Genomic DNA, 21,288 nt, shown 5'->3' with positions numbered 1-21,288 from the left:
CTATCATATCCATATGTGCTTGTTGAAAATCCCATTCCAGATTTATTCCCGTGTTACTGTTATAATAAGCGCCGTTCTTCTCCACTCTTCTGGGAAGGCTTTCCACTAGATTTTGGAGCACGTCTCGAGGGATTTGTGTTCATTCAGCCATAAGAGCATTACTGAGATCAAGCACTGATGTGAGATAAGGAGGTCTGGGGGGCAGTCGGTGTTCCAGTTCATCCCAAAGGTGCTCAGTGGGGTTGAGTTCAGTCAGGGCTTTGTGCAGGACACTCGAGTTCTTCCATTCCAACCTTAACACACCATGTCTTCATGGAGCTCGCTTTGTGCACAGGAGCATTGTCATGCTGGAACAGGTTTGGACCTCTTGGTTCCAGTGAAGGGAAACTGTAATGCTGCAGCGTACAAAGACATTCTAGAGAATTGCATGCTTCCAACTTTGTGGCAGCAGATTAGGGAAGAACCACATATGGGTGTGATGGTCCACATGTTTGTCCATATACTGCAGTGTTTCTCAACCACAATGGGCTGCCAAGCGCCATCTAGTGGGCTGCAATTCCCCCCCCCCCCAAGTTGAAGCTAATTTTTAGTAGGGTACAATTGCTGGGTTTCATCCGACGTCACATCTGCATCATTAGATATGCAAGACATGAAGTGGTGGTCAACTCGGTCATTTAAGCTCACTTTTCACAAAACGTTACTATCACTGGGGCGCCTTGCTAGTCATTAAAACGTCCTACACTTGCATTGATTTGAGCTGCTCGAATCAAACAAACCGTGAAACTGATAAAAGTTTCTTCTGGGTTCCTCGTGAAGTGATGGTGTGAAAGGGCAAAGGATTTTACCGAAAGACGATGAGAAAGGTGGCTGTTGAACCTCAAAGGGAGCTCAGTCAAAGAACGCTCGAGTTTGCAGTGATCACTTCGGGAAAGGTTTGTAAATTCCTCTGATTTTATTTCGTTTGGATTCGCAAATCACCTTTTCTCACCATTGTTATTTCGTCATGTTTTGAAGTTCAGGAGACGCTTCAGTCCTCAGATGTGTTTTTGTTTACTGATTGTTTGTGGTTGCTAAACTGTAAACTAACGCATATATAATATAATACGTGTAATGCCCAGGTCTTTAAATGCATTTCTGTGGATCTTTGTGAATGATTTACCTGGAAGCGAAGAGCAGGGAGGATTGGGACTCGAGCGGCTGTGGTTTGTTTACACCAGATACTAAAACTTGTAGCGTCATAGCAACCATCTCAAAGAGATGTACAAAAAGCCCAGAAATTCCTCCTTACCCGGGCAAAAACGATACAGGATTTATCTTATGGTGTCCCCATCCTCAGATCTTTAACCCAGCCACATATAAAAAGTTACAGTGGTGCTTGAAAGTTTGTGAACCCTTTAGAATTTTCTGTCTCTTGAGATTCAGTTCATGGACAGATGTCCTGACATTTTCCTTTAGAATTCGCTGGTATAATTCAGAATTCATTGTTCCATCAATGATGGCAAGCCGTCCTGGCCCAGATGCAGCAAAACAGGCCCAAACCATGATACCACCACCACCATGTTTCACAGATGGGATAAGGTTCTTCTGCTGGAATGTATTTTCCTTTCTCCAAACATAACGCTTCTCATTTAAACCAAAAAGTTCTATTTTGGTCTCATCCATCCACAAAACGTTTTTCCAGTAGCCTTCTGGCTTGTCCACGTGATCTTTAGCAAACTGCAGACGAGCAGCAATGTTCTTTTTGGAGAGCAGTGGCTTTCTCTTTGCAACCCTGCCATGCACACCATTGTTGTTCAGTGTTCTCCTGATGGTGAACTCATGAACATTAGCCAATGTGAGAGAGGCCTTCAGTTGCTTAGAAGTTACCCTTGGGTCCTTTGTGTCCTCACCGACTATTACACGCCTTGCTCTTGGAGTGATCTTTGTTGGTCGACCACTCCTGGGGAGGGTAACGATGGTCTTGAATTTCCTCCATTTGTACACAATCTGACTGTGGATTGGTGGAGTCCAAACTCTTTAGAGATGGTTTTGTAACCTTTTCCAGCCTGATGAGCATCAACAACGCTTTTTCTGAGGTCCTCAGAAATCTCCTTTGTTCGTGCCATGATACACTTCCACAAACATGTGCTGTGAAGATCGGACTTTGATAGATCCCTGTTCTTTAAATAAAACAGGGTGCCCACTCACACCTGATTGTCATCCCATTGATTGAAGACGCCTGACTCTAATTTCACCTTCAAATTAACTGCTAATCCTAGAGGTTCACATACTTTTGCCACTCACAGATATGTGATATTGGATCATGTTCCTCAATAAATAAATGACCAAGTATAATATTTTTTGTCTCATTTGTTTAACTGGGTTCTCTTTATCTACTTTTAGGACTTGTGTTGAAAATCTGATGATGTTTTAGGCCATATTTATGCAGAAATATAGAAAATTCTAAAGGGTTCACAAACTTTCAAGCACCACTGTATACTCCTCCATGCTCTTCCAGGTTTTCATCTGTGTGTCCATTTAGAACGACATCTGCAGCACCAGGTAGTTTGAGACATCAGGGAACTCAGCAGATGGATAATTTTCCAACTCGGAGGAAAAATCCGTCTTTGTTAGCATGTTACGAACTAATCCCATCGAGTGGTTTCTAGATTCAAGATTTTTATTTGTCATATACACAATAACAGACACAGTGGTTTATTATTGGGTAATGAAATTCTTATTTTGCAACTGCCCGACCAAACTACGCTTACCAATATAAAAAGAAATATATATATTAGTGCTGTCAAGCGATTAAAATATTTAATCGCGATTAATGTCGCGACTGTCATAGTTAACTCGCGATTAATCGCAATTTAATCGCACATTTTTGTCACATGAAAAACCATTGTAATTCTCTTATCAGCATAAAAAAGTGAATGGGCTTGCTCACCGTTTGAACTACGGGGGTACACGGGGGATCCGAGATCCCCTGAAACAGACATGAGATCCCTTGAAACATGATTTGGGAAATGTTGGGGGGTCTCTAAAATACTGGCAAAATGATGTTTATTGACATAGCAATCGTGTGTAACGGGAAGCATTTGCATATCCGAAGTGAACGCGCGATGGAGAGCCGCGCTCTGAGACAAGCGTAAGCACCCCCCCAAGGGAAAATAAGGGACCCCCCCGAAAATATCGGCATAGTTCGAACACTGGTGGCACCAATGTTTTTTTTTTTTTTATTGCAGAACATAACACGTCTTGTCACAGCCACTGCAAAGTGGGGCTGGAGACGCCGATGGGAAAACGAAACCTAAGCCAAGCACCGTGGCTCTTCGGGGGAGGGCAGAGGACTCTGGCTGTGCGGGGCGTGGCATCATGTCACAGAGCATTAATCTCGCGATAAAAAAATTATCGCCGTTAAAATTGAGTCAAGTTAACGCGTTAATAACGCGACATTTTTGACAGCACTAATATATATATATATATATATATATATATATATATATATATATATATATATATAATATGAAATATAAAATATAAAGTGCATATGGAATGCAAAATATAAAGGTAGAGTGAAAAATGAAGATAACATTTTTAAAAAAAGGAGAGGCAAACAAAACAATGTGCAAATATAGAGGTAGATATACTGTGCAATGTCTTTAAAAAAAAAAGGAGAGGCAAACAATGTGCAAACATAGAGGTAGATATACTGTGCAATGTCTTGTGCAAAATTGCTAATATAATCCATGGTTCAAAGCCTGATGGAAATCTAGAGGTAGATGGTGATTATAATCCATGGTTCAAAAGCCTGATGGCCTGGGGGTAAAAACTGTTTGTCAATCTAGTAGTCCTTGCTTTCACACTCCTGTAGCGTCTGCCAGATGGTAGGAGCGTGAATAGTCTGTGTTGTGGGTGTGTTTGGTCCCTGATGATGCTCTGTGCCCTTTTTGTGACCCGGGTGTTGTAAATGTCCTGTAGTGGGGGGAGGACAGCTCCACAAATGAACTGTGCCATTTTAATGACACGCTGGAGAGCCTTTCTGTCCTGAGTTGTGCAGTTCCCGTACCACACAGTGATGGAATTTGTCAGGACGCTCTCCACTGTGCACCTGTAGAAGTTGCTGAGGAGTTTGGTGGACAGTCCAAATTTCCTCAGCTTCCTCAGGAAGAAAAGTCTCTGTTGAGCCTTCTTGATGGTCTGCTGTGTGTTATGTGTCCAGGTGAGATCCTCACTGATGTGAGTTTCGAGGAATTTAAATGTTTTCACCCTCTCCACCTGTGTCCCGTTGATGTGCAGCGAGGCGTGCTGGTCTCTCCTCTTCTTCCTTCCTTCTATATCCACTTCTTTTGAGTGAACTTCTTGGTTTTAATAACTCGCTTGTTTGCTGAACACGAACATGACAATAAGTTCTTGTGTTAATGGACCAGACTCCACTTTTGGATCATTAAATTCCTTTTGACTGAGAATGACCTGTGTGCATGGTTTTATGTTGGCTTCTGGCACATCCATACAGTTTTAAATACAATACCTACAATTAAAAATTTTGTTTTTCTTGCATTTATTTAATTCCTGGGCTCCCATCTGTAATAGGGAGTGATGTCGCATCCCATTAATACAGTTTATTAGATTCTAATAGAATAGATGAGGCAAAATAATTGGGGATCCTTTTTAATGGGCCCCGACTTGTTACGAGTATGAATAGGTGGGCCTTAAAGGTAGACTACCTTTCAGGTTTTTCGAGTGTAGGTCATAAAAAGAATTTTCCCCGACACCCTGTTATTTTTGTTTAGTGGACCGAAAGCTACTGAATTCGAATCGCAGACTTCCAATTTTATTCGTTTTTTTCGAATAGAACAATTAATGAATTAATTTCCACATGGCTCTAAATTCTCTGCTATGTTTTCCTGCTTCACCATGACCCAATTCAAGATACTACGTCATGCATCACATGGTGGGCTTTCCCCGTTCTAGCGCATTGTGGGATACAAATTTGAAACGAGAGAAAACATGGAGGACGTGAGTGTGCGAATGAAACGTGAAAGACAGACTACACTAACGGAAAGCGAGAAGAAATGTATGTTATTTACCAGCTGGGAGGTCCGTATGGTGAAATACCGTGACCAAGGTCTTGAAAGTACTGACCGAGGCCCTCTGGGCCGAGGTCAGTATTTAAGGCCGAGGTCACGATATTTCACCATATGGACCGACCTTAAGCTGGTAAATAATATATTTATTTTTTTTCTTTACCAAATTCTAACAGAAAACGAGAGCGCCCGAAAGGGAAAACCGAGCCGAGCCGCCATTTTGAATCCTCATTCACGGCTGTAATGCAAATGGCTTCCTCCTCGGTATACAAGTGCACTTCCATGGCAGGAAAAAAAACCCTACATTTTGCCGCCTATGTAGTCCCCTATTTATACAAAATTGAGTCATTCAGGATTCAGCCATGTTTTTGCTCGGCGTTAGCAACAGTTACAGGTTTTTAGCTTTCTCCTGAAATGTTTTCTTTTATTTCTTCTTCCTCAGGGTAGTAAAACTCGCTTTCACTATGAAGACTGTCGTTATCGCTATCCATGATGTAAAATTAATGCTATTCTCCTGAGAAATGCTGGAAATTTATAAGATTTTTGATAAAAATCTTTTAAATAAATCTTATAAAAAAGATAAGTGTTGACAAAAATTGCTACTATGTTTGTTGTTGTGAACGAGCGAGTTGACAGAGGTCCGTAACTGGGGTCCGTACCATAGGATACGGACCTGCTCGCCAGCCAATCAGAACGCAGGATTTGATGGAAACCGGACCGCGAAAAAAATGAAAGACGTTATGTTATATACAAAGGAAAGGAAACGCAGGACCAGACTAATAAATATCGGCGCTCAGCGAGCACCTCGGTGTGATCAGCTGTTTGTTTAGCGACAGAATGATGGAACTGTCAGTGCACGCTCAAAGGTAAACCTGCGCATGCGCAGCGCACACACCACGGACTTCCTCTGTCTGCTTGACTGCGCGAAGCGAGCGATTTCATGCACTTTATTTGCTCGGGAATCTCCTCAATCCTCTTAACTTTCCAGCTACAGAACAGAATGGCCTGATATTTTGTGAGCTATTGCAGAAATAAACAGATATCACAATGACCACATTTCAGACAGAACTAAATTTCACAGGTTTTATGAAATCGAAAGGCCGTCTAGCTTTAAAGTAGAAAAGGTTGAGAACCCCTGATATACTGTATATTGGCAGAAGAACTCAAAAGCCACAGTGATATCCAACAGGTTTTCCCAGACCACCACACACACATAACAAAGACAACTCAAAGAAAACCATGTAATGCATTTTGGCTTGTTGGCTTTTTTCTGTCTTGTTCTTTCAGAATCCAGAGGATATGTGGTCTGGACAACCTGACCAAACTCGATGTACTGGACTTACACGAAAACCAGGTATTGAACTCCGAGTCCTTTAGTAATGCTGTCTGTACTGTATTTCACCACCAGACTGCACCAGCCTGATGTTTCACCTGCTGCCAGCCTGATTGCATATTTCGTGACTTTAGCTCCGTCTTCCCGGATGCTGGTTGAGCAGGGAGGGCGGTGCTGATTGGCTGGTCGGCAGTGATGTCGTGCTGTGAGAAAGCCTTTGCATGCTGAGGACTCCAGCAGGGGCGACATAACCGAGCTGAACCCAGAACAGCTTCTTAGAGCAGCAGTGGGCTTTATTTATTTATTTTTCACTTCATCAGCTCGGAGTTCTGTATAATGGCGGATTGGTTCAGTGTTGACAAGCTCCACGCAGGAGTTCCTTCTAATCAGTTAACGAGAGCAGTAATGGCTGTGCGTTAATGAATCCCACTTCCCGAGTGTCTGAATAACGGCTAGGTAATTCTTAGACGATTATCGTTTCGCAAAGTGGCCCATTGTGAAGTTTCACGCGTGTTAATATTGCCCATACAGGTTTGATTTTCACTCACAGGATAATTAAGCCGTCAGTTCCAAAATTATTGGCGCCCTCAGTCAAATAGGTTGTGAAAAAATGTGATGAGTATGAAAGAAATGAACTGTTCTAGAGCAAAATATAAATAACCTTAAAACTAAAAAATATCAAGACCGCACAGTACCAATTTTTCTTTTCCAGTTCACATCATGACGCTGAAACCTTGAATATAAACCAATACTGTTACCCAGTCGGTATTGTTTTTCTTTAAAAACTAGTAAGCTTTAATTTTTTTTTTTAACTGAAGCACTTTGCAAGTAAACTCTTTGACAGTCATTTCTTACATTTTAAGTATAAGTATCATTCTATCCACATTCACTGGATATGAGCAATCGCATGCTCTGACTGGCTACTCTATTACTAGGATATCAGCTCATATGCCGTGAGCAGTGTTGGGCACGTTACTTTCAAAAAGTAATTAGTTATAGTTACTAGTTACTTTTCCCAAAAAGTAACTGAGTTAGTAACGGAGTTACTTTGTCATAAAAGTAACTAATTACCAGGGAAAGTAATTAATCCGTTACATTTTGTTCCCCCTCAAAAAAAAATCAAATTCAATTAGTGTAATCATAATAAAAGTGAATGTTAAATGTGTTTAATGACTGAAATGGACACTTAACAGAACCAATTAGTAACGTTATCTACACTATATTAATATTTTTGTGGGACAATGTGAGATAAGACATCTATCAAATGTAATATATTTTTGTAGTTATTAAAATTATGTTACTAATTTCTGGCCACTGACGAGGACAAACGCTTTGTTCCTCGACATAATGTGCATTGCACGTAAACACTCTTGCCTTTTATTTCAAGTAATGAAAAGTAATGGCTGTATTTCCAGTGTGAAAGCGCAGTGTTGGGCTGACCGCTCACCATCGCTGTGTCTTCCGATTGAAAGAGCGCGCAGTAGTGCAGTAGGCGTGGCCTACCTACGTATGTTGTCCAAATCTACTCTGATTGGCTTACTGTGCCGTTGTCTCGTGTCTCCCCGCCCCACGCTAAAGCAGAGTAAAGAGAGGCTGAACGAGCAGCGTGCCAGATGAGAACAGCTTTAATAAAGTAACGCATAGTATTTTATTGTAAGTAACGGGAACGGCGTTATAACGATGTAAAAAGTAATTAGTTAGATTACTCGTTACTAAAAAAAGTAACGCCGTTAGTAACGCCGTTTATTTTTAACGCCGTTATTCCCATCACTGGCCGTGAGTAGAGAAAAACAAAATGGCGGAGCATGTTGCTGAACCAACCGAGGACGAAATTAAAACTATTCGAAAACAAAACCACAAAAAAAAGCAACAAAATATGGAATAAAAGTATTTGACAGTAAGAACATTTTTATTTTTTATTTTTCAAGAATTATTATTATTATTGTAGCATTTTTCACAAATTACTCCTGTCATTTCGCTGGTTTGTTTACATTCTAAGCGGAAATTGTTTTGTCGGACATTTTGTATAAAGTTTTTATTTATCGAACTTTCAAAAAATAAAAATACTCCTCTCAAAATCCAGTGAATGTGGATAGAATAAAAGAGTTATTCCAGTCAATCTCGTCGTACATGGATTATAGCCAACTCGTGCTATGCACCTCGTCAGCCATCAGCTCATATACGACTTGATTTCATGGAATAACTGTTAAAGTATAATTAAATCAATCCTAACAAAAGGGGAAAAAAGTCTTTATACTTAAACTAGGGTTGTCTAATGTGTTAATTTTGGTTAATCATAATTATAAAATAGCATTTAAAAAAATTAACACAGATTAGTTGCACTCTATGATGCCCCTTGACCACATGTTCCTGTGCATAGTACAATTTGAACACGTTCTGCCTTCACATGCTAGCTGGAATGTACTTCCGACTTGTAAAGTTGGAATTACGAGTATGTCGTGTTCAAGTGCTTCAAGAGAGTCTCGCTGCAGGCTGGAGCTCCACGCTAGACCGGAAACATGTGACCTTCATGCTCGGGATAATGAGGAAGCTTAGTCGAATGCTTTTAAAAAATAATAATAATCCTAAAAGGAATAACTCCGTAGGAAATACAGGAAACATGTGACCTCGGGTTAAGGTTGGGTTAAGTGTTAAGCCTGTGGTTCCAAAGAGGAACATGGGCCACTGACAATCCTCCTCCACTCTGTCTTGTTTGGTGCTTCTTTCTCCAACTGCTTCCAGATGTAGCCAGCTGTCTGGATCTCTGCTGTTGTCTTCAAGTACTCCAGGGGCGCTCTTTCTTTCTTTTCCCCTGGGGGTTCCACTGTAATGCCTGTCTTGTCATGATGTTCCAAGGTTTCTGTCGGGTATGACCAATCCACCCCCATTTTCTTCGCTGTATTTGGGTTACCATAGGCGTTTCTTTCTTTTGTTCTCGTCAGCAACTCTTCGCTGGTAATCTTTTCTGGCCACCATATTCTTAGGATCCTACGTAGGCATCTGTTGACAAAAGCCATGTTTTTGTTGTTTGCCAAGAAAGTTTCTGCCCCTCTAAACAACAAAACTCATTTCATGTTTGAGTTGAAGATCCGCAGTTTTGTGGAGATCGAGATGTTGCATGCCTTCCGAATGTTTCCCAGCATGACAAAGGCTGTCCTGGCTTTTCCCATTCTGGCTCTTGCATCCTTTTCTGTTCCTCCTGTGCTGCCTATGATGATGCCAAGGTGGGTGAAATCCTCGACTTCCTCCATGATGTTATGTCCTTTTATCTGGGGTTAGGTTTAGGAGCTAGGGTTCAGAGGTCACATGTTTCCTTGTCGAGAGCAGCTAGCTCGGAGGACAGACCTAGCTTAGCTTAGCTACCACAAGCAACCAGTCTCGTCAACATGCACTCGAACAGGTGTGAATGCAAACTGAGTGTGTTTAAAAAAAAAAAAAAAGTGTCCCTGCGACGGATTAAGCAACTCGATAGCTAAATGGATTGCAGGCCAGTTTTTCAGTGATAAGGGACAGGGGGATAATGGAGGCTTTACACATTGCATCCTCTGACCCAATTTATATAATTTCTATAAAAAACATAATCAAAACCACGTCACAATTATTGGCGCCTTTGTATTTAGTACTGGTATGTGCAACCCTGTGTCTGAAATCGCTCACTCGTTCACTACTCCCTATATAGGGAATTACTGTATAGAGGACTATATATTGAGCTCATTGCTAAAATGAAAAAAATGCTTTCGGACACTAGTCCGTCGCGCTGGTGTTTACGTCATTACTGTCACACGATTAAAACGTGCCAGATCAGTCGGCTGGTGGGTTTTCAAAATAATAAATACATGCATGTATTTTTGTAATAAATCCATATTGAGCGTATTTCCAAGTCCCTGCATCAAGGCTGAATACTTACTTTCTTCTTTGCCGCTGCCTTTTATTAAATCAAATTTGAGACTTTTAATTTGATTTCTTTCAGCACGACTGCAATGCATGATGGGATATATTGCTTTGGTTAGTGACCATCGTTGTACACTATTTTTCGTGATGCATTGTGGGATACTTTGAGTGCACTATATAGGGTGTAAATAATCCTCACTAAGGTTTCGGACAGCGCTACAAAATAGCGTCCCCACTGTATAGTGCCCTATATAAGGTGCGAGTTCAGACACAGGGTCAGAGTTTTTACCAAGCGTGTCATTAATTCTGGAGAATAATGATTAAGCAGTGATGTGATTATGTAGTGTTGGAAACTGTTCAAAGGCAGTAGGGTGGAGAAAGAGGTTTAGAGGTTTTTTGTGGCTACTGCCTCACATAGAGGCTGGAGCCACGATGTCATCGTGTTGTAAGAATGAGTGTAACAATATCGCACTGTGCATGCATATGCGCGTATAGGTGTTCCTATTACAGTGGCCAGTGAGTGTATACAATTCGGTTCACCATTCGAAATACATGGACTAGACTAAAGAAATCGCTTTTAGACATGTTTATGCTTGTTATCGAGGGAAAGCGCGTTCCTATTTTAAAATTTACTCTAGGTCGTCCCCCTTTCCTCGCCTTCTTCGGCCAGTGGTCCCATGTGTGATGCACAGTGGTGCTTGAAAGTTTGTGAACCCTTTAGAGTTTTCTATATTTCTGCATAAATATGACCTAAAACATCATCAGATTTTCACACAAGTCCTAAAAGTAGATAAAGAGAACCCAGTTAAACAAATGAGACAAAAAATATTATACTTGGTCATTTATTTATTGAGGAAAATGATCCAATATTATATATCTGTGAGTAGCAAAAGTATGTGAACCTCTAGGATTAGCAGTTAATTTGAAGGTGAAATTAGAGTCAGGTGTTTTCAATCAATGGGATGACCATCAGGTGTGAGTGGGCACCCTGTTTTATTTAAAGAACAGGGATCTATCAAAGTCTGATCTTCACAACACATGTTTGTGGAAGTGTATCATGGCACGAACAAAGGAGATTTCTGAGGACCTCAGAAAAAGCGTTGTTGATGCTCATCAGGCTGGAAAAGGTTACAAAACCATCTCTAAAGAGTTCGGACTCCACCAATCCACAGTCAGACAGATTGTGTACAAATGGAGGAAATTCAAGACCATTGTTACCCTCCCCAGGAGTGGTCGACCAACAAAGATCACTCCAAGAGCAAGGCGTGTAATAGTCGGCGAGGTCACAAAGGACCCAAGGGTAACTTCTAAGCAACTGAAGGCCTCTCTCACATTGGCTAATGTTAATGTTCATGAGTCCACCATCAGGAGAACACTGAACAATGGTGTGCATGGCAGGGTTGCAAGGAGAAAGCCACTGCTCTCCAAAAAGAACATTGCTGCTCGTCTGCAGTTTGCTAAAGATCACGTGGACAAGCCAGAAGGCTATTGGAAAAATGTTTTGTGGATGGATGAGACCAAAATAGAAGTTTTTGGTTTAAATGAGAAGCGTTATGTTTGGAGAAAGGAAAACACTGCATTCCAGCATAAGAACCTTATCCCATCTGTGAAACATGGTGGTGGTAGTATCATGGTTTGGGCCTGTTTTGCTGCATCTGGGCCAGGACGGCTTGCCATCATGGATGGAACAATGAATTCTGAATTATACCAGCGAATTCTAAAGGAAAATGTCAGGACATCTGTCCATGAACTGAATCTCAAGAGAAGGTGGGTCATGCAGCAAGACAACGACCCTAAGCACACAAGTCGTTCTACCAAAGAATGGTTAAAGAAGAATAAAGTTAATGTTTTGGAATGACCAAGTCAAAGTCCTGACCTTAATCCCATCGAAATGTTGTGGAAGGACCTGAAGCGAGCAATTCATGTGAGGAAATCCACCAACATCCCAGAGTTGAAGCTGTTCTGTATGGAGGAATGGGCTAAAATTCCTCCAAGCCGGTGTGCAGGACTGATCAACAGTCACCGGAAATGTTTAGTTGCAGTTATTGCTGCACAAGGGGGTCACACAAGATACTGAAAGCAAGGGTTCACATACTTTTGCCACTCACAGATATGTAATATTGGATCATTTTCTTCAACATGACCAAGTATAATATTTTTGTCTCATTAGTTTAACTGGGTTCTCTTTATCTACTTTTAGGACTTGTGTGAAAATCTGATGATGTTTTAGGTCATATTTATGCAGAAATATAGAAAATTCCAAAGGGTTCACAAACTTTCAAGCACCACTGTAAATCATTTTGCTCAAACTATTGGTTATTTAGACAACTAAAAATGTTTTAGATTAACTCAGTTGTCCAACGTACTCAAATCTCTAAGTTATTATAATTTGCACACTAAGTTTTAATATTTTTATCCACGTTACTATGTTTTATTCGCTCATCCGTCCGACAGGTGATGAGTTTATGCCATCATGTGTTGTTCGTCGCCCGTCGTCCACGTTTCACGAAAATCGCTTCTTCTCTCTCAATTCTTCACCGATTTTTATTCTTCTTGGCAGGAAGGTAGGGGTACCTAGGGTGCATATAACTTCTACCCAGATTTGCTTCATTACAATTATTAATGAAGTTATGAACTAATTAAGCCTTCAACAAAAATCGCTTCTTCTTGGTCAATTCATTGCCGTTTTGGATTCTTTCTGGCAAGTAGGTTGGTATTCCTAGGGTGGATATCGCTTCTATAGATCACTTGCAGCATTTATTGCGCAAGGTGGCCCATTTTAGATCGCTGCTTCTGGACTAAACGGGGCCGGAGTGAGCTACACCGTCATCTTGTTTTGTTTTATTTGTTGTTATATATTTGCCATTAATTTATATTTATGTTATGCACAGCCTTCATGTAAATAAGTGTCAGCTTTTGAAACCCTGTGCCTAATAAAGTTTTTTATTATTATTATTCGGAGAAGTATAAAAAAAAAAATCTGCTTTGACTGTCTCCATGCTCTGAATGTGAACTCTGCTTTCAGTTTCAGTATTTTCTATTCTTCTCTTCATACACTTTGTGTCCAAAATCACTCACTCATTCACTATTCCTAACTCACTGTACAGGGAATTACTATATAGAGGACTATATATTGACAGTGTCGTATTAAGCCAATGCGGTGCCCCTGGGCACTATACCTCAAATGCCCCCCCCACCACCACCCTGCGCGCACGGCTAACACTGGCTGTGGTTGTAGCATCTCCCCGGCTAGTGCTAGCAGGGCCATCTCCCTCACTAGCATCGCTGATTTCACTAGCTTCGGCTTCAGCGCTGGTAGTGACAGCAGTTGTCGATGTTTTTATAAAAAAACGATCTAACACTGGAACATTTTTAATTGCAGCTACACGCCTGGAGTCTCTCTTTTTTTTAATTTTCTCTTCGCACAACCACTCAATTGATGTCTGTCCATTTTTCATTTCTACCGCGGTTTTTAAAAAATTGATGCATTTCACCGTAGGTGGACTGGCTCAACTGACAGGTTGAGGAAAGGGGGGTTAATGGTCACATAGGCCACTCTTGCTCAGAATTATGATTATTGTTGTTGTTCTTATGAAATTAGTGTTCATAATGAATTATATATGACTAACAATGTCAAGTGTATAACCATTTTAAGTGTACAAACATTCACGCAAAATATTTTTAAAGTTTCTGTCATGTGGTGCCCCCTCCACTGGCTGTGAGTGGTTAGTGCCCCTGGGCACTGTGCCGCGGGCCCATATAGTTAATCCGGCCTTGTATATTGAGCTCATTGGTAAAATGAAAAAACGCTTTTGGACACTAGTCCACCGTGCCACTATTTACGTCATTACTGTCGCACAATTAAAACGTGCCAGATCAGTCGGCTGGTGGGTTTTCAAAATAATAAATACATGCATGTGTTTTTGTGATAAATCCATATTATACTGAGCGCATTTCCTACATTAATCAATACAAAGTACCTGCATCTTTCAGTTCTTTTAAATCAAGGCTGAATCCTTTCTTTCTTCTTTGCCGCTGCCTTTTATTAAATCGAATTTGAGACTTTTGATTAATTCCTCGCTCTGCACTCTTCTTGTATTTTATGTCTTATTTTAGCTTATTTTCTATTCTCTTACTATTTTAATTGTACTTGAATGTCCATGTATAATGTGTTTCTTCCTCTTTTTGTGGGATACTATGAGTCCACTATATATAGGGTGTATATAGGGTGTAATAATCCTCACTGTACATTCGGACAGCACTACAAAAAGGTGAACTCACTATATAGTCCGCTGTAGTGAGTCGTGAGTGATTTCGCACACAGGGCTTCTCTCTCTGTCTCACTTTTGTACATGAGATCGGTTCTCCCCTCTTTCTGTGCTTCAGTCCTGAGCGTGCTGGAGATGTTTTATCACACGGGAGCTGCTGTCCACTAGCGCTGCTCATTAGCCTTCCATTACACTGCTGTGTTAGAGTTCTCTCTCTCTCCTCTCTCTGTCTGTCTCTCTCTCCCCCTCCCCATCTCTCTCTCTTCCCCCTGTCTGTGTGCCTCTCTCTCTCCTCTCTCCCTCCCTCCCTCTCTCTCCCCCTCTCTCTCTGTCTGTCTATCTTCTCCTCTCTCTCTCTCTATCTCCTTCTCTCTGTCGATCTCCTCCTTCTCTCTCGCACGTGTGCTCTCTCCTCCCCCCCCCCCCCCCCCCCCCATTCTGTGCTTTCATTGTCATCTTGTGCCCATTTTCTCTCATTAGATTTGTGCTCTCTCCCAACCTACTCCTGTTCTCCCTGGACTGAGTGCACTTAAATTAAACAATACGATTATGAAGTTTCCTTTAAAATAACTCTATTTTTCCCCTCAGTGCATCAAAATTCTCCAAGGCCTTTCATATACCAGTTGCAAACACCTTCAGGGTGAATCGTAACTCATCTGATGCCTTCATAACCCCCGAAAAAAGTTCCTTCACTGACGATATTATTATATAAAAAGTCATGCTCTCCTAAGCACCAGGAGGTCTCTTTAACATCTAAACGATCTCCATTTATTGACCACAGTCTGTGCTTTATCTCCAATCCACATGCAACAGGTGATTCAGAAACATGAGGCGAACTTGGATTACAGATCGGTGTTCCCGTGGTTGTTTTTGAGACTCTGGTGGTTGGGGTAAAGAAAGGTTTAGTGCACTCCTTTCCTTGTGTCACAGTCAATACTGGTGGTTATGAAATGTATGTCTGAGAAGTTATGGGATCTGTTCAGAGTCGGCAACTTCAAGAGTTCAAAAGTTATTTCAGTATTTATGTATGTGGAGAATGTACATATTTGGAAATTATTGAAATTTCTGAAAGTGATTCACATCTCCAAGGTTGACAGGTTTTTCTTGGGTAAAAGTGTCCAAGACAGCCCTGGTGAAAATCTTTCAAAGATCTTCAAGGATCCGTAAAGTTCTTTGTGAGGGTCTTTGAGGATCTCAACAAAGATCCTCAAAAGATCTTCAAGAACCTTTAAAATTCTTGGCAAGATCTTCAAGGATCTACAAAGATCTTTTGACTTCTTGCCAAGATCTACAAGGACCTTCAAAGTTCTTTTCAAGATCTTCAAGGATCTTTGAAATTCTTGACAAGATCTTCAGGGGTCTACAAAGATCCTTTAACTTCTTGCCAAGATCTTCAAGGATCTACAAGAATCTTCAAAGTTCTTTTCAAGATCTTCAAGGATCTTTAATATTCTTGACAAGATCTACAAGAATCTTAAAAAACAAAAGCCACGTTAAATTCCAAACAAAAAAAAGGCTTTATTGATGCTATCATAACATATATCATGAACACAAAGTTATGTGGAACATTCAGGAAAAAGTAAACAGATGGCAACATAATATCCTCATCTGAATTGAATGTGGTTATTGATTTTTAAGATTCTTGTAGATCTTGTCAAGATCCTTGAAGACCTTGAAAAGAACTTTGAAGATCTTTGTAGATCCTTGAAGACCTTGGCAAGAACTTTGAAGGTCTTAACAAGAACTCTAAAGATCCTTAAAGACCTTGAAAAGAACTTTGAAGATCCTCGTAGACCCTTGAATATCTTGAAAAGAACTTTGAAGAGCCTTGAAGATCTTGGCAAGAATTTTAAAGATCCTTGAAGATCTTTTGAGGATCTTTGTTGAGATCCTCAATAGGATCCTCAAAGCCCCTCACAAAGACCTTTATGGATTCTTGAAAGATTTTCAAAAGGGAGGGGTTTCCTCTTGTGTCTAGGTCACTGCCTTTAAACGTGCAAGCCCTTAAACCTGAAAAATCCTGGGATAGAAAATGCGGACTGAAGAAGCAGATCAGTTTTTTTTTCCTTTGCTGTTATATAATGTAACATAGAAGCATGCGAGAGTTTAAAAACAATAAAATAAAACTAATACAGTGAGGTACAAATGAGAAAGTGGCACACGTTAAAATAAATCTAGTAACGGATATCGAGTATATTGGCAAGATATTGCTGCATGAGTAGTTCTAATAGTAATTCAGAATCACTTTATTAATCCCCGGAGGGAAATTCAAATTTGCTACAAACCCCCTGAATCAGAGAAGTAAACATGTCTGAAAATAGAAGATGAAATAGTCTTTAAAAAAAGAATAAAAATAAGTTCAAATAAAAGCAAAATGAACTGATTCTATATACAGTGCTCAGCGTAAATGAGTACATCCCCTTTGAAAAGTAAAATTTGAAACAATATCTCAATGAACACAAACAATTTTCAAAATGTTGACAAGACAAAGTTTAATATAACATCTGTTTAACTTATAACGTGAAAGTAAGGTTAATAATATAACTTGGATTACACATTTTTTCAGTTTTACTCAAATTAGGGTGGTGCAAAAATGAGTACACCCCACAACAAAAACTACTACATCTAGTACTTTGTATGGCCTCCATGATTTTTAATGACAGCACCAAGTCTTCTAGGCATGGAATGAACAAGTTGGCGACATTTTGCAACATCAATCTTTTTCCATTCTTCAGCAACGACCTCTTTTAGTGACTGGATGCTGGATGGAGAGTGACGCTCAACTTGTCTCTTCAGAATTCCCCAAAGAAAATAATTTATTTACACCACAAAGGTGAAGGCTACAAGAAGATCAGCAAAGCTTTACTTATCAGTCAGAATACTGTAGCAAAAGTGGTCCAAAAATTTTAGAAAGATGGAACTGCAACCATCTCACAGAGATGTCCAGGTCGTCCACGGAAGTTAACACCTCGACAGGAGCGTCTTCTGATGAGAAGGGTGGAAGAAAATCGGCATGCAAGTTCACTGCAGTTATCTAAAGAAGTAGAAAGCCAAACTGGGGTGACTATTTCCCGTGACACAATACGGTGTATGCTGCAGAGGAATGGCGTGCATGGATGCTGTCCACGAAAGAAGCCTCTCCTAAAGCCCAGGCACAAAAAAGCCCGCCTAGAGTTTGCCAGGGCCCATGCTGACAAAGATGAAGACTACTGGGGCTCTAGACTCTGGAGTGATGAGACCAAGATAAATGTTTTTGGAACTGATGGCTTCAAAACTGTATGGCGTCGCAAAGGTGAGGAATACAAAGAAAAATGCATGGTGCCTACAGTGAAACATGGTGGTGGCAGTGTCCTTATGTAGTGCTGCTGGTGTCGGGGAGCTGCATTTCATTGATGGCATCATGAATTCACAGATGTATTGCTCTATACTGAAAGAGAAGATGCTACCATCACTCTGTCCAGAGTGTACCCCGCCTTTCGCCCATAGTCAGCTGGGATAGGCTCCAGCTTGCCTGCGACCCTGTAGAACAGGATAAAGTGGCTAGAGGTAATGAGATGAGATGAGACGTCCACACTGACCCCTTGGATGTTAACAGGGCTCACCGGAGCCCTGATTTTCTTCAGATCAACCACCAGTTCTTTCGTCTTCGTCACGTTGAGCTGTAGGTGGTTCTTCCTGCTCCACGTGACAAAGTTGTCCACCACCATCCCGTACTCACTCTCCTCACCATCAGTAATACATCCAACCACTGCAGAGTCATCAGAAAATTTCTGGAGGTGGCAGGTCTCAGTGCTTATGTATGACCTTATGTAACCATGAGATGGTAAATCAAGGTCATGAAATCTGAACATTCTTGGTTTACAGTCAGTTTATGTGTATATTTTAACCCAAGCTCGATCATGAACATAATCAAGAGAAGCAATGTGATTTTTCTACAAATCATATGATTTTTCCTTCCAAAAACGCTAACTAAACATTGAGATCCAAAAAATCTCCCCAGCTTCAGTTAAATGAGAATAATCCCCCCACCTTAATATGAACCCGTAGTTTGCCTTTTTAACCAGAACCACCGTCAGAGCTGCTGCATGCTGTAATAGAAAAATCATACAAGTCAGAGCTCCAGATGTATCACCTTTTAAACTTTTACATGCCAACTTGTTTTGCTTGTAGATCAGTCGGATCCAGAGCGTGTCTCGCCTCGCAGAACTCCGAGTGCTGAACCTGGCAGGAAACTGCATCTCCAGGGTGGAGAACCTGCAGGGTCTGGAATCTCTGATGGAGCTCAACCTCAGAAACAACAACATCTCATCTGTAGTGAGTACTGAACAACAATAACACACACGGTGTGCTGTATTTCTGCTTTATATCTCCTGACATTTAGGAATGAGGGATGGTTTCATGTGCCTGATACTTTTATTCATCAGCTTTGAGAGAGCTGACAGTGATGCGAGTTTTCTAATAAATCAACCATATACAAGTGTGAGAGATGATGCAGAAGAACCAATGAGATGCTGCTAAATACAGTGGCATGCTGATACTGATTTTGGTGCTTTGTTACAAAATTGTTTTCATATAAGACACACATACGGGAGGTCCTACTGTACATCCTCGGATACTCGCCATGCTTCCAGGAAATGATGACTCTCCGATTCCATAGACTTTGTCCTAAACACTACATCACTTTATGTTGTTCTGGAGCCAAAGAAAACTTTCAGTGGAAATGATTGCGCAATCCCTTGTATGATAGCAAATTTATTTCCTCGCCAGTCTGTCTTTTTGCCCTCTCCAAGTTAATAAGACCAAAACAAATGTTTCCAGGTTCCTGAGAAACTCCTTGTGGCAGCAAGGGCGTGGTCAAGTGCTGGTTTGTGAATGGACAACCAGGCATGGGAAGGCAAGTGGCAAAACGATCACACCTGTGGTTAATTGATGGTGGGTGTGTGTGTGTTGCCACTTGCCTTCTCTAGCCTCGTTGTCCATTCACAAACTGGTGCTTGACCACACCTCCGCTGCCACATTCTTTTACACTGAATACTATCCTATGTCTGAAAACGTAACCTTTGACTGTTACAAAGCACTGACACTGGCGACTCCTTCCAAAATTGCTAACTAAACATTGACATCCAAAAAATCTCCCCAGCTTCAATTAAATGAAAATAATCCCCCCACCTTAAAGCAGATATGCAGAACCTTTATTTTTAAATAAATTTCTGAGTGGATAGTATCTCCATCCTTGACTCTTGTATGCTGCATAAATGGGAGCCCCGAGTGCATGACGTCACAGTGGTAACTGGTTTTAAGGCCGAGGCCTTTGACAGCTATAGACCAAAGTCATATATATAAATAAAAATGTATGGTGAAAGTAAGAAATCCCGTTACCAACTTGCACAACTAAGACTGATTTGACTTCATTGATTGTGGGTTGACTCTCATTAAAACAGGATGGGTGTTATAACTTATGCAGCATACATGTACATGCATGCATTTTCACTGATAAAACATAAAAGGCTAATTAAATAATCAGATGAACTGAGACAATCACATTCTGAAGCAAATTAAATAATCTTATACCGCTAACTTAAACACACAATACAAGTTACATGTATTAATCTAAATGCAGGGAAACAACGTGCTGATTTTTTTATCCAAATAAGTGTCGGAGCTTACCCGTCTATGTTCTCCCTTCTTGAAGGCTGATCTTGTGGCCGATTTGTTTTTGAAACAATCTGACTTTCAGTTGTTCGTTCAGTTCTCCGTTCATTCACTTCTTTCATGTAAGGGCGAGACGGCAGCAATATCCAGTTTAGAAATCGGACGGCTGCTCCACTCATTCACTTTTCTCCATACCGTGTACTCCGCCATTACTGCTCGGCTCAGGTAATTACTAAAACCCGGGACGGAACGGAACGTCGCCGGTTTTAGCAACAACTGCGGAGAGGTCACTGACCAAGCGATATGTCCCGTCCCGGGTTTTAGCAACAACCCTCGGCTCACTCCAGGAGGACTGGTGCAACTGAACTCACTTTCCTTTTCTTGTAGTCTTCTTTTTCTTTAATTGTTGGTACTACACCCTCTTTCAATACGGGCTTATAGCCAACACTCCTCAACAGATCAGAGGTCTTGTACGAATCTTCAGTAAAATGTGCAGAGCAGAGGAGAGACCACTTCGTAGGCGCCCAATGTGTGTTCAAGTCTTTACAGTTTGAACATTCTTGGGCCATGAATGCAACGTAAATCCAGCTTCTGTCATGTTGCTGCACCCGCCAGCAACACATCTACATGGCATGGCGATAAATTAGCTCAAATGGATGATCGGAGTTGCAGCCAGCTCTGTGTTTTAGTATAGCGGAAATGGCGATGAGAAAGATAGACTTCCTGCTGTGATGTTACGGACGTCAAGGTCATTCAGTCAGACCGCTACCTACCGTATATGAATCACTTTAATCGTAAAAATTACTATATTAGATTTATTGTTAATGCTTAAAACTATTCCTGTGCCATTCTTGAGGTCTCAAGGCATTTATAAACAAAAGTGAGGCCATGATTCTGCGTATCTGCTCAGATCGCAACAGAAAAATGTACTATTAAAACCAGTTGTTAAAACAAAGTGTGGTGAAGCAGCTTTTAGGTACTATGCAGTACATCTATGGAACCAACTGCCAGAGGACATTAAAAATGCTCCTGCTGTTGGCAGCTTCAAATCTAGGTTAAAGACCAAGCTGTTTTC

At 40.9% G+C, this 21,288-nt stretch overlaps 1 protein-coding gene across 5 annotated transcripts in view; it reads left to right on the top strand.

Annotated features, from left to right (window-relative positions):
* The window catches only part of LOC132888134 (leucine-rich repeat-containing protein 49), a 148,670-nt gene that overhangs the window by 42,815 nt on the left and 84,567 nt on the right, over positions 1-21,288 (top strand). For all 5 annotated transcript variants that reach the window (XM_060924154.1, XM_060924151.1, XM_060924150.1 and 2 more), the window contains exons 7-8: positions 6,357-6,423; positions 18,732-18,875. In XM_060924154.1, the coding sequence (XP_060780137.1) occupies positions 6,357-6,423; positions 18,732-18,875 (211 nt within the window). The remainder of the gene's footprint in view (positions 1-6,356; positions 6,424-18,731; positions 18,876-21,288) is intronic.

Source organism: Neoarius graeffei, chromosome 6 (assembly GCF_027579695.1).
Source record: "Neoarius graeffei isolate fNeoGra1 chromosome 6, fNeoGra1.pri, whole genome shotgun sequence".
Taxonomy (NCBI): Eukaryota; Metazoa; Chordata; class Actinopteri; order Siluriformes; family Ariidae; genus Neoarius; species Neoarius graeffei.
Note: the sequence above shows the minus strand (reverse complement) of the source record. Positions and strands in the feature narration are given on the sequence as shown.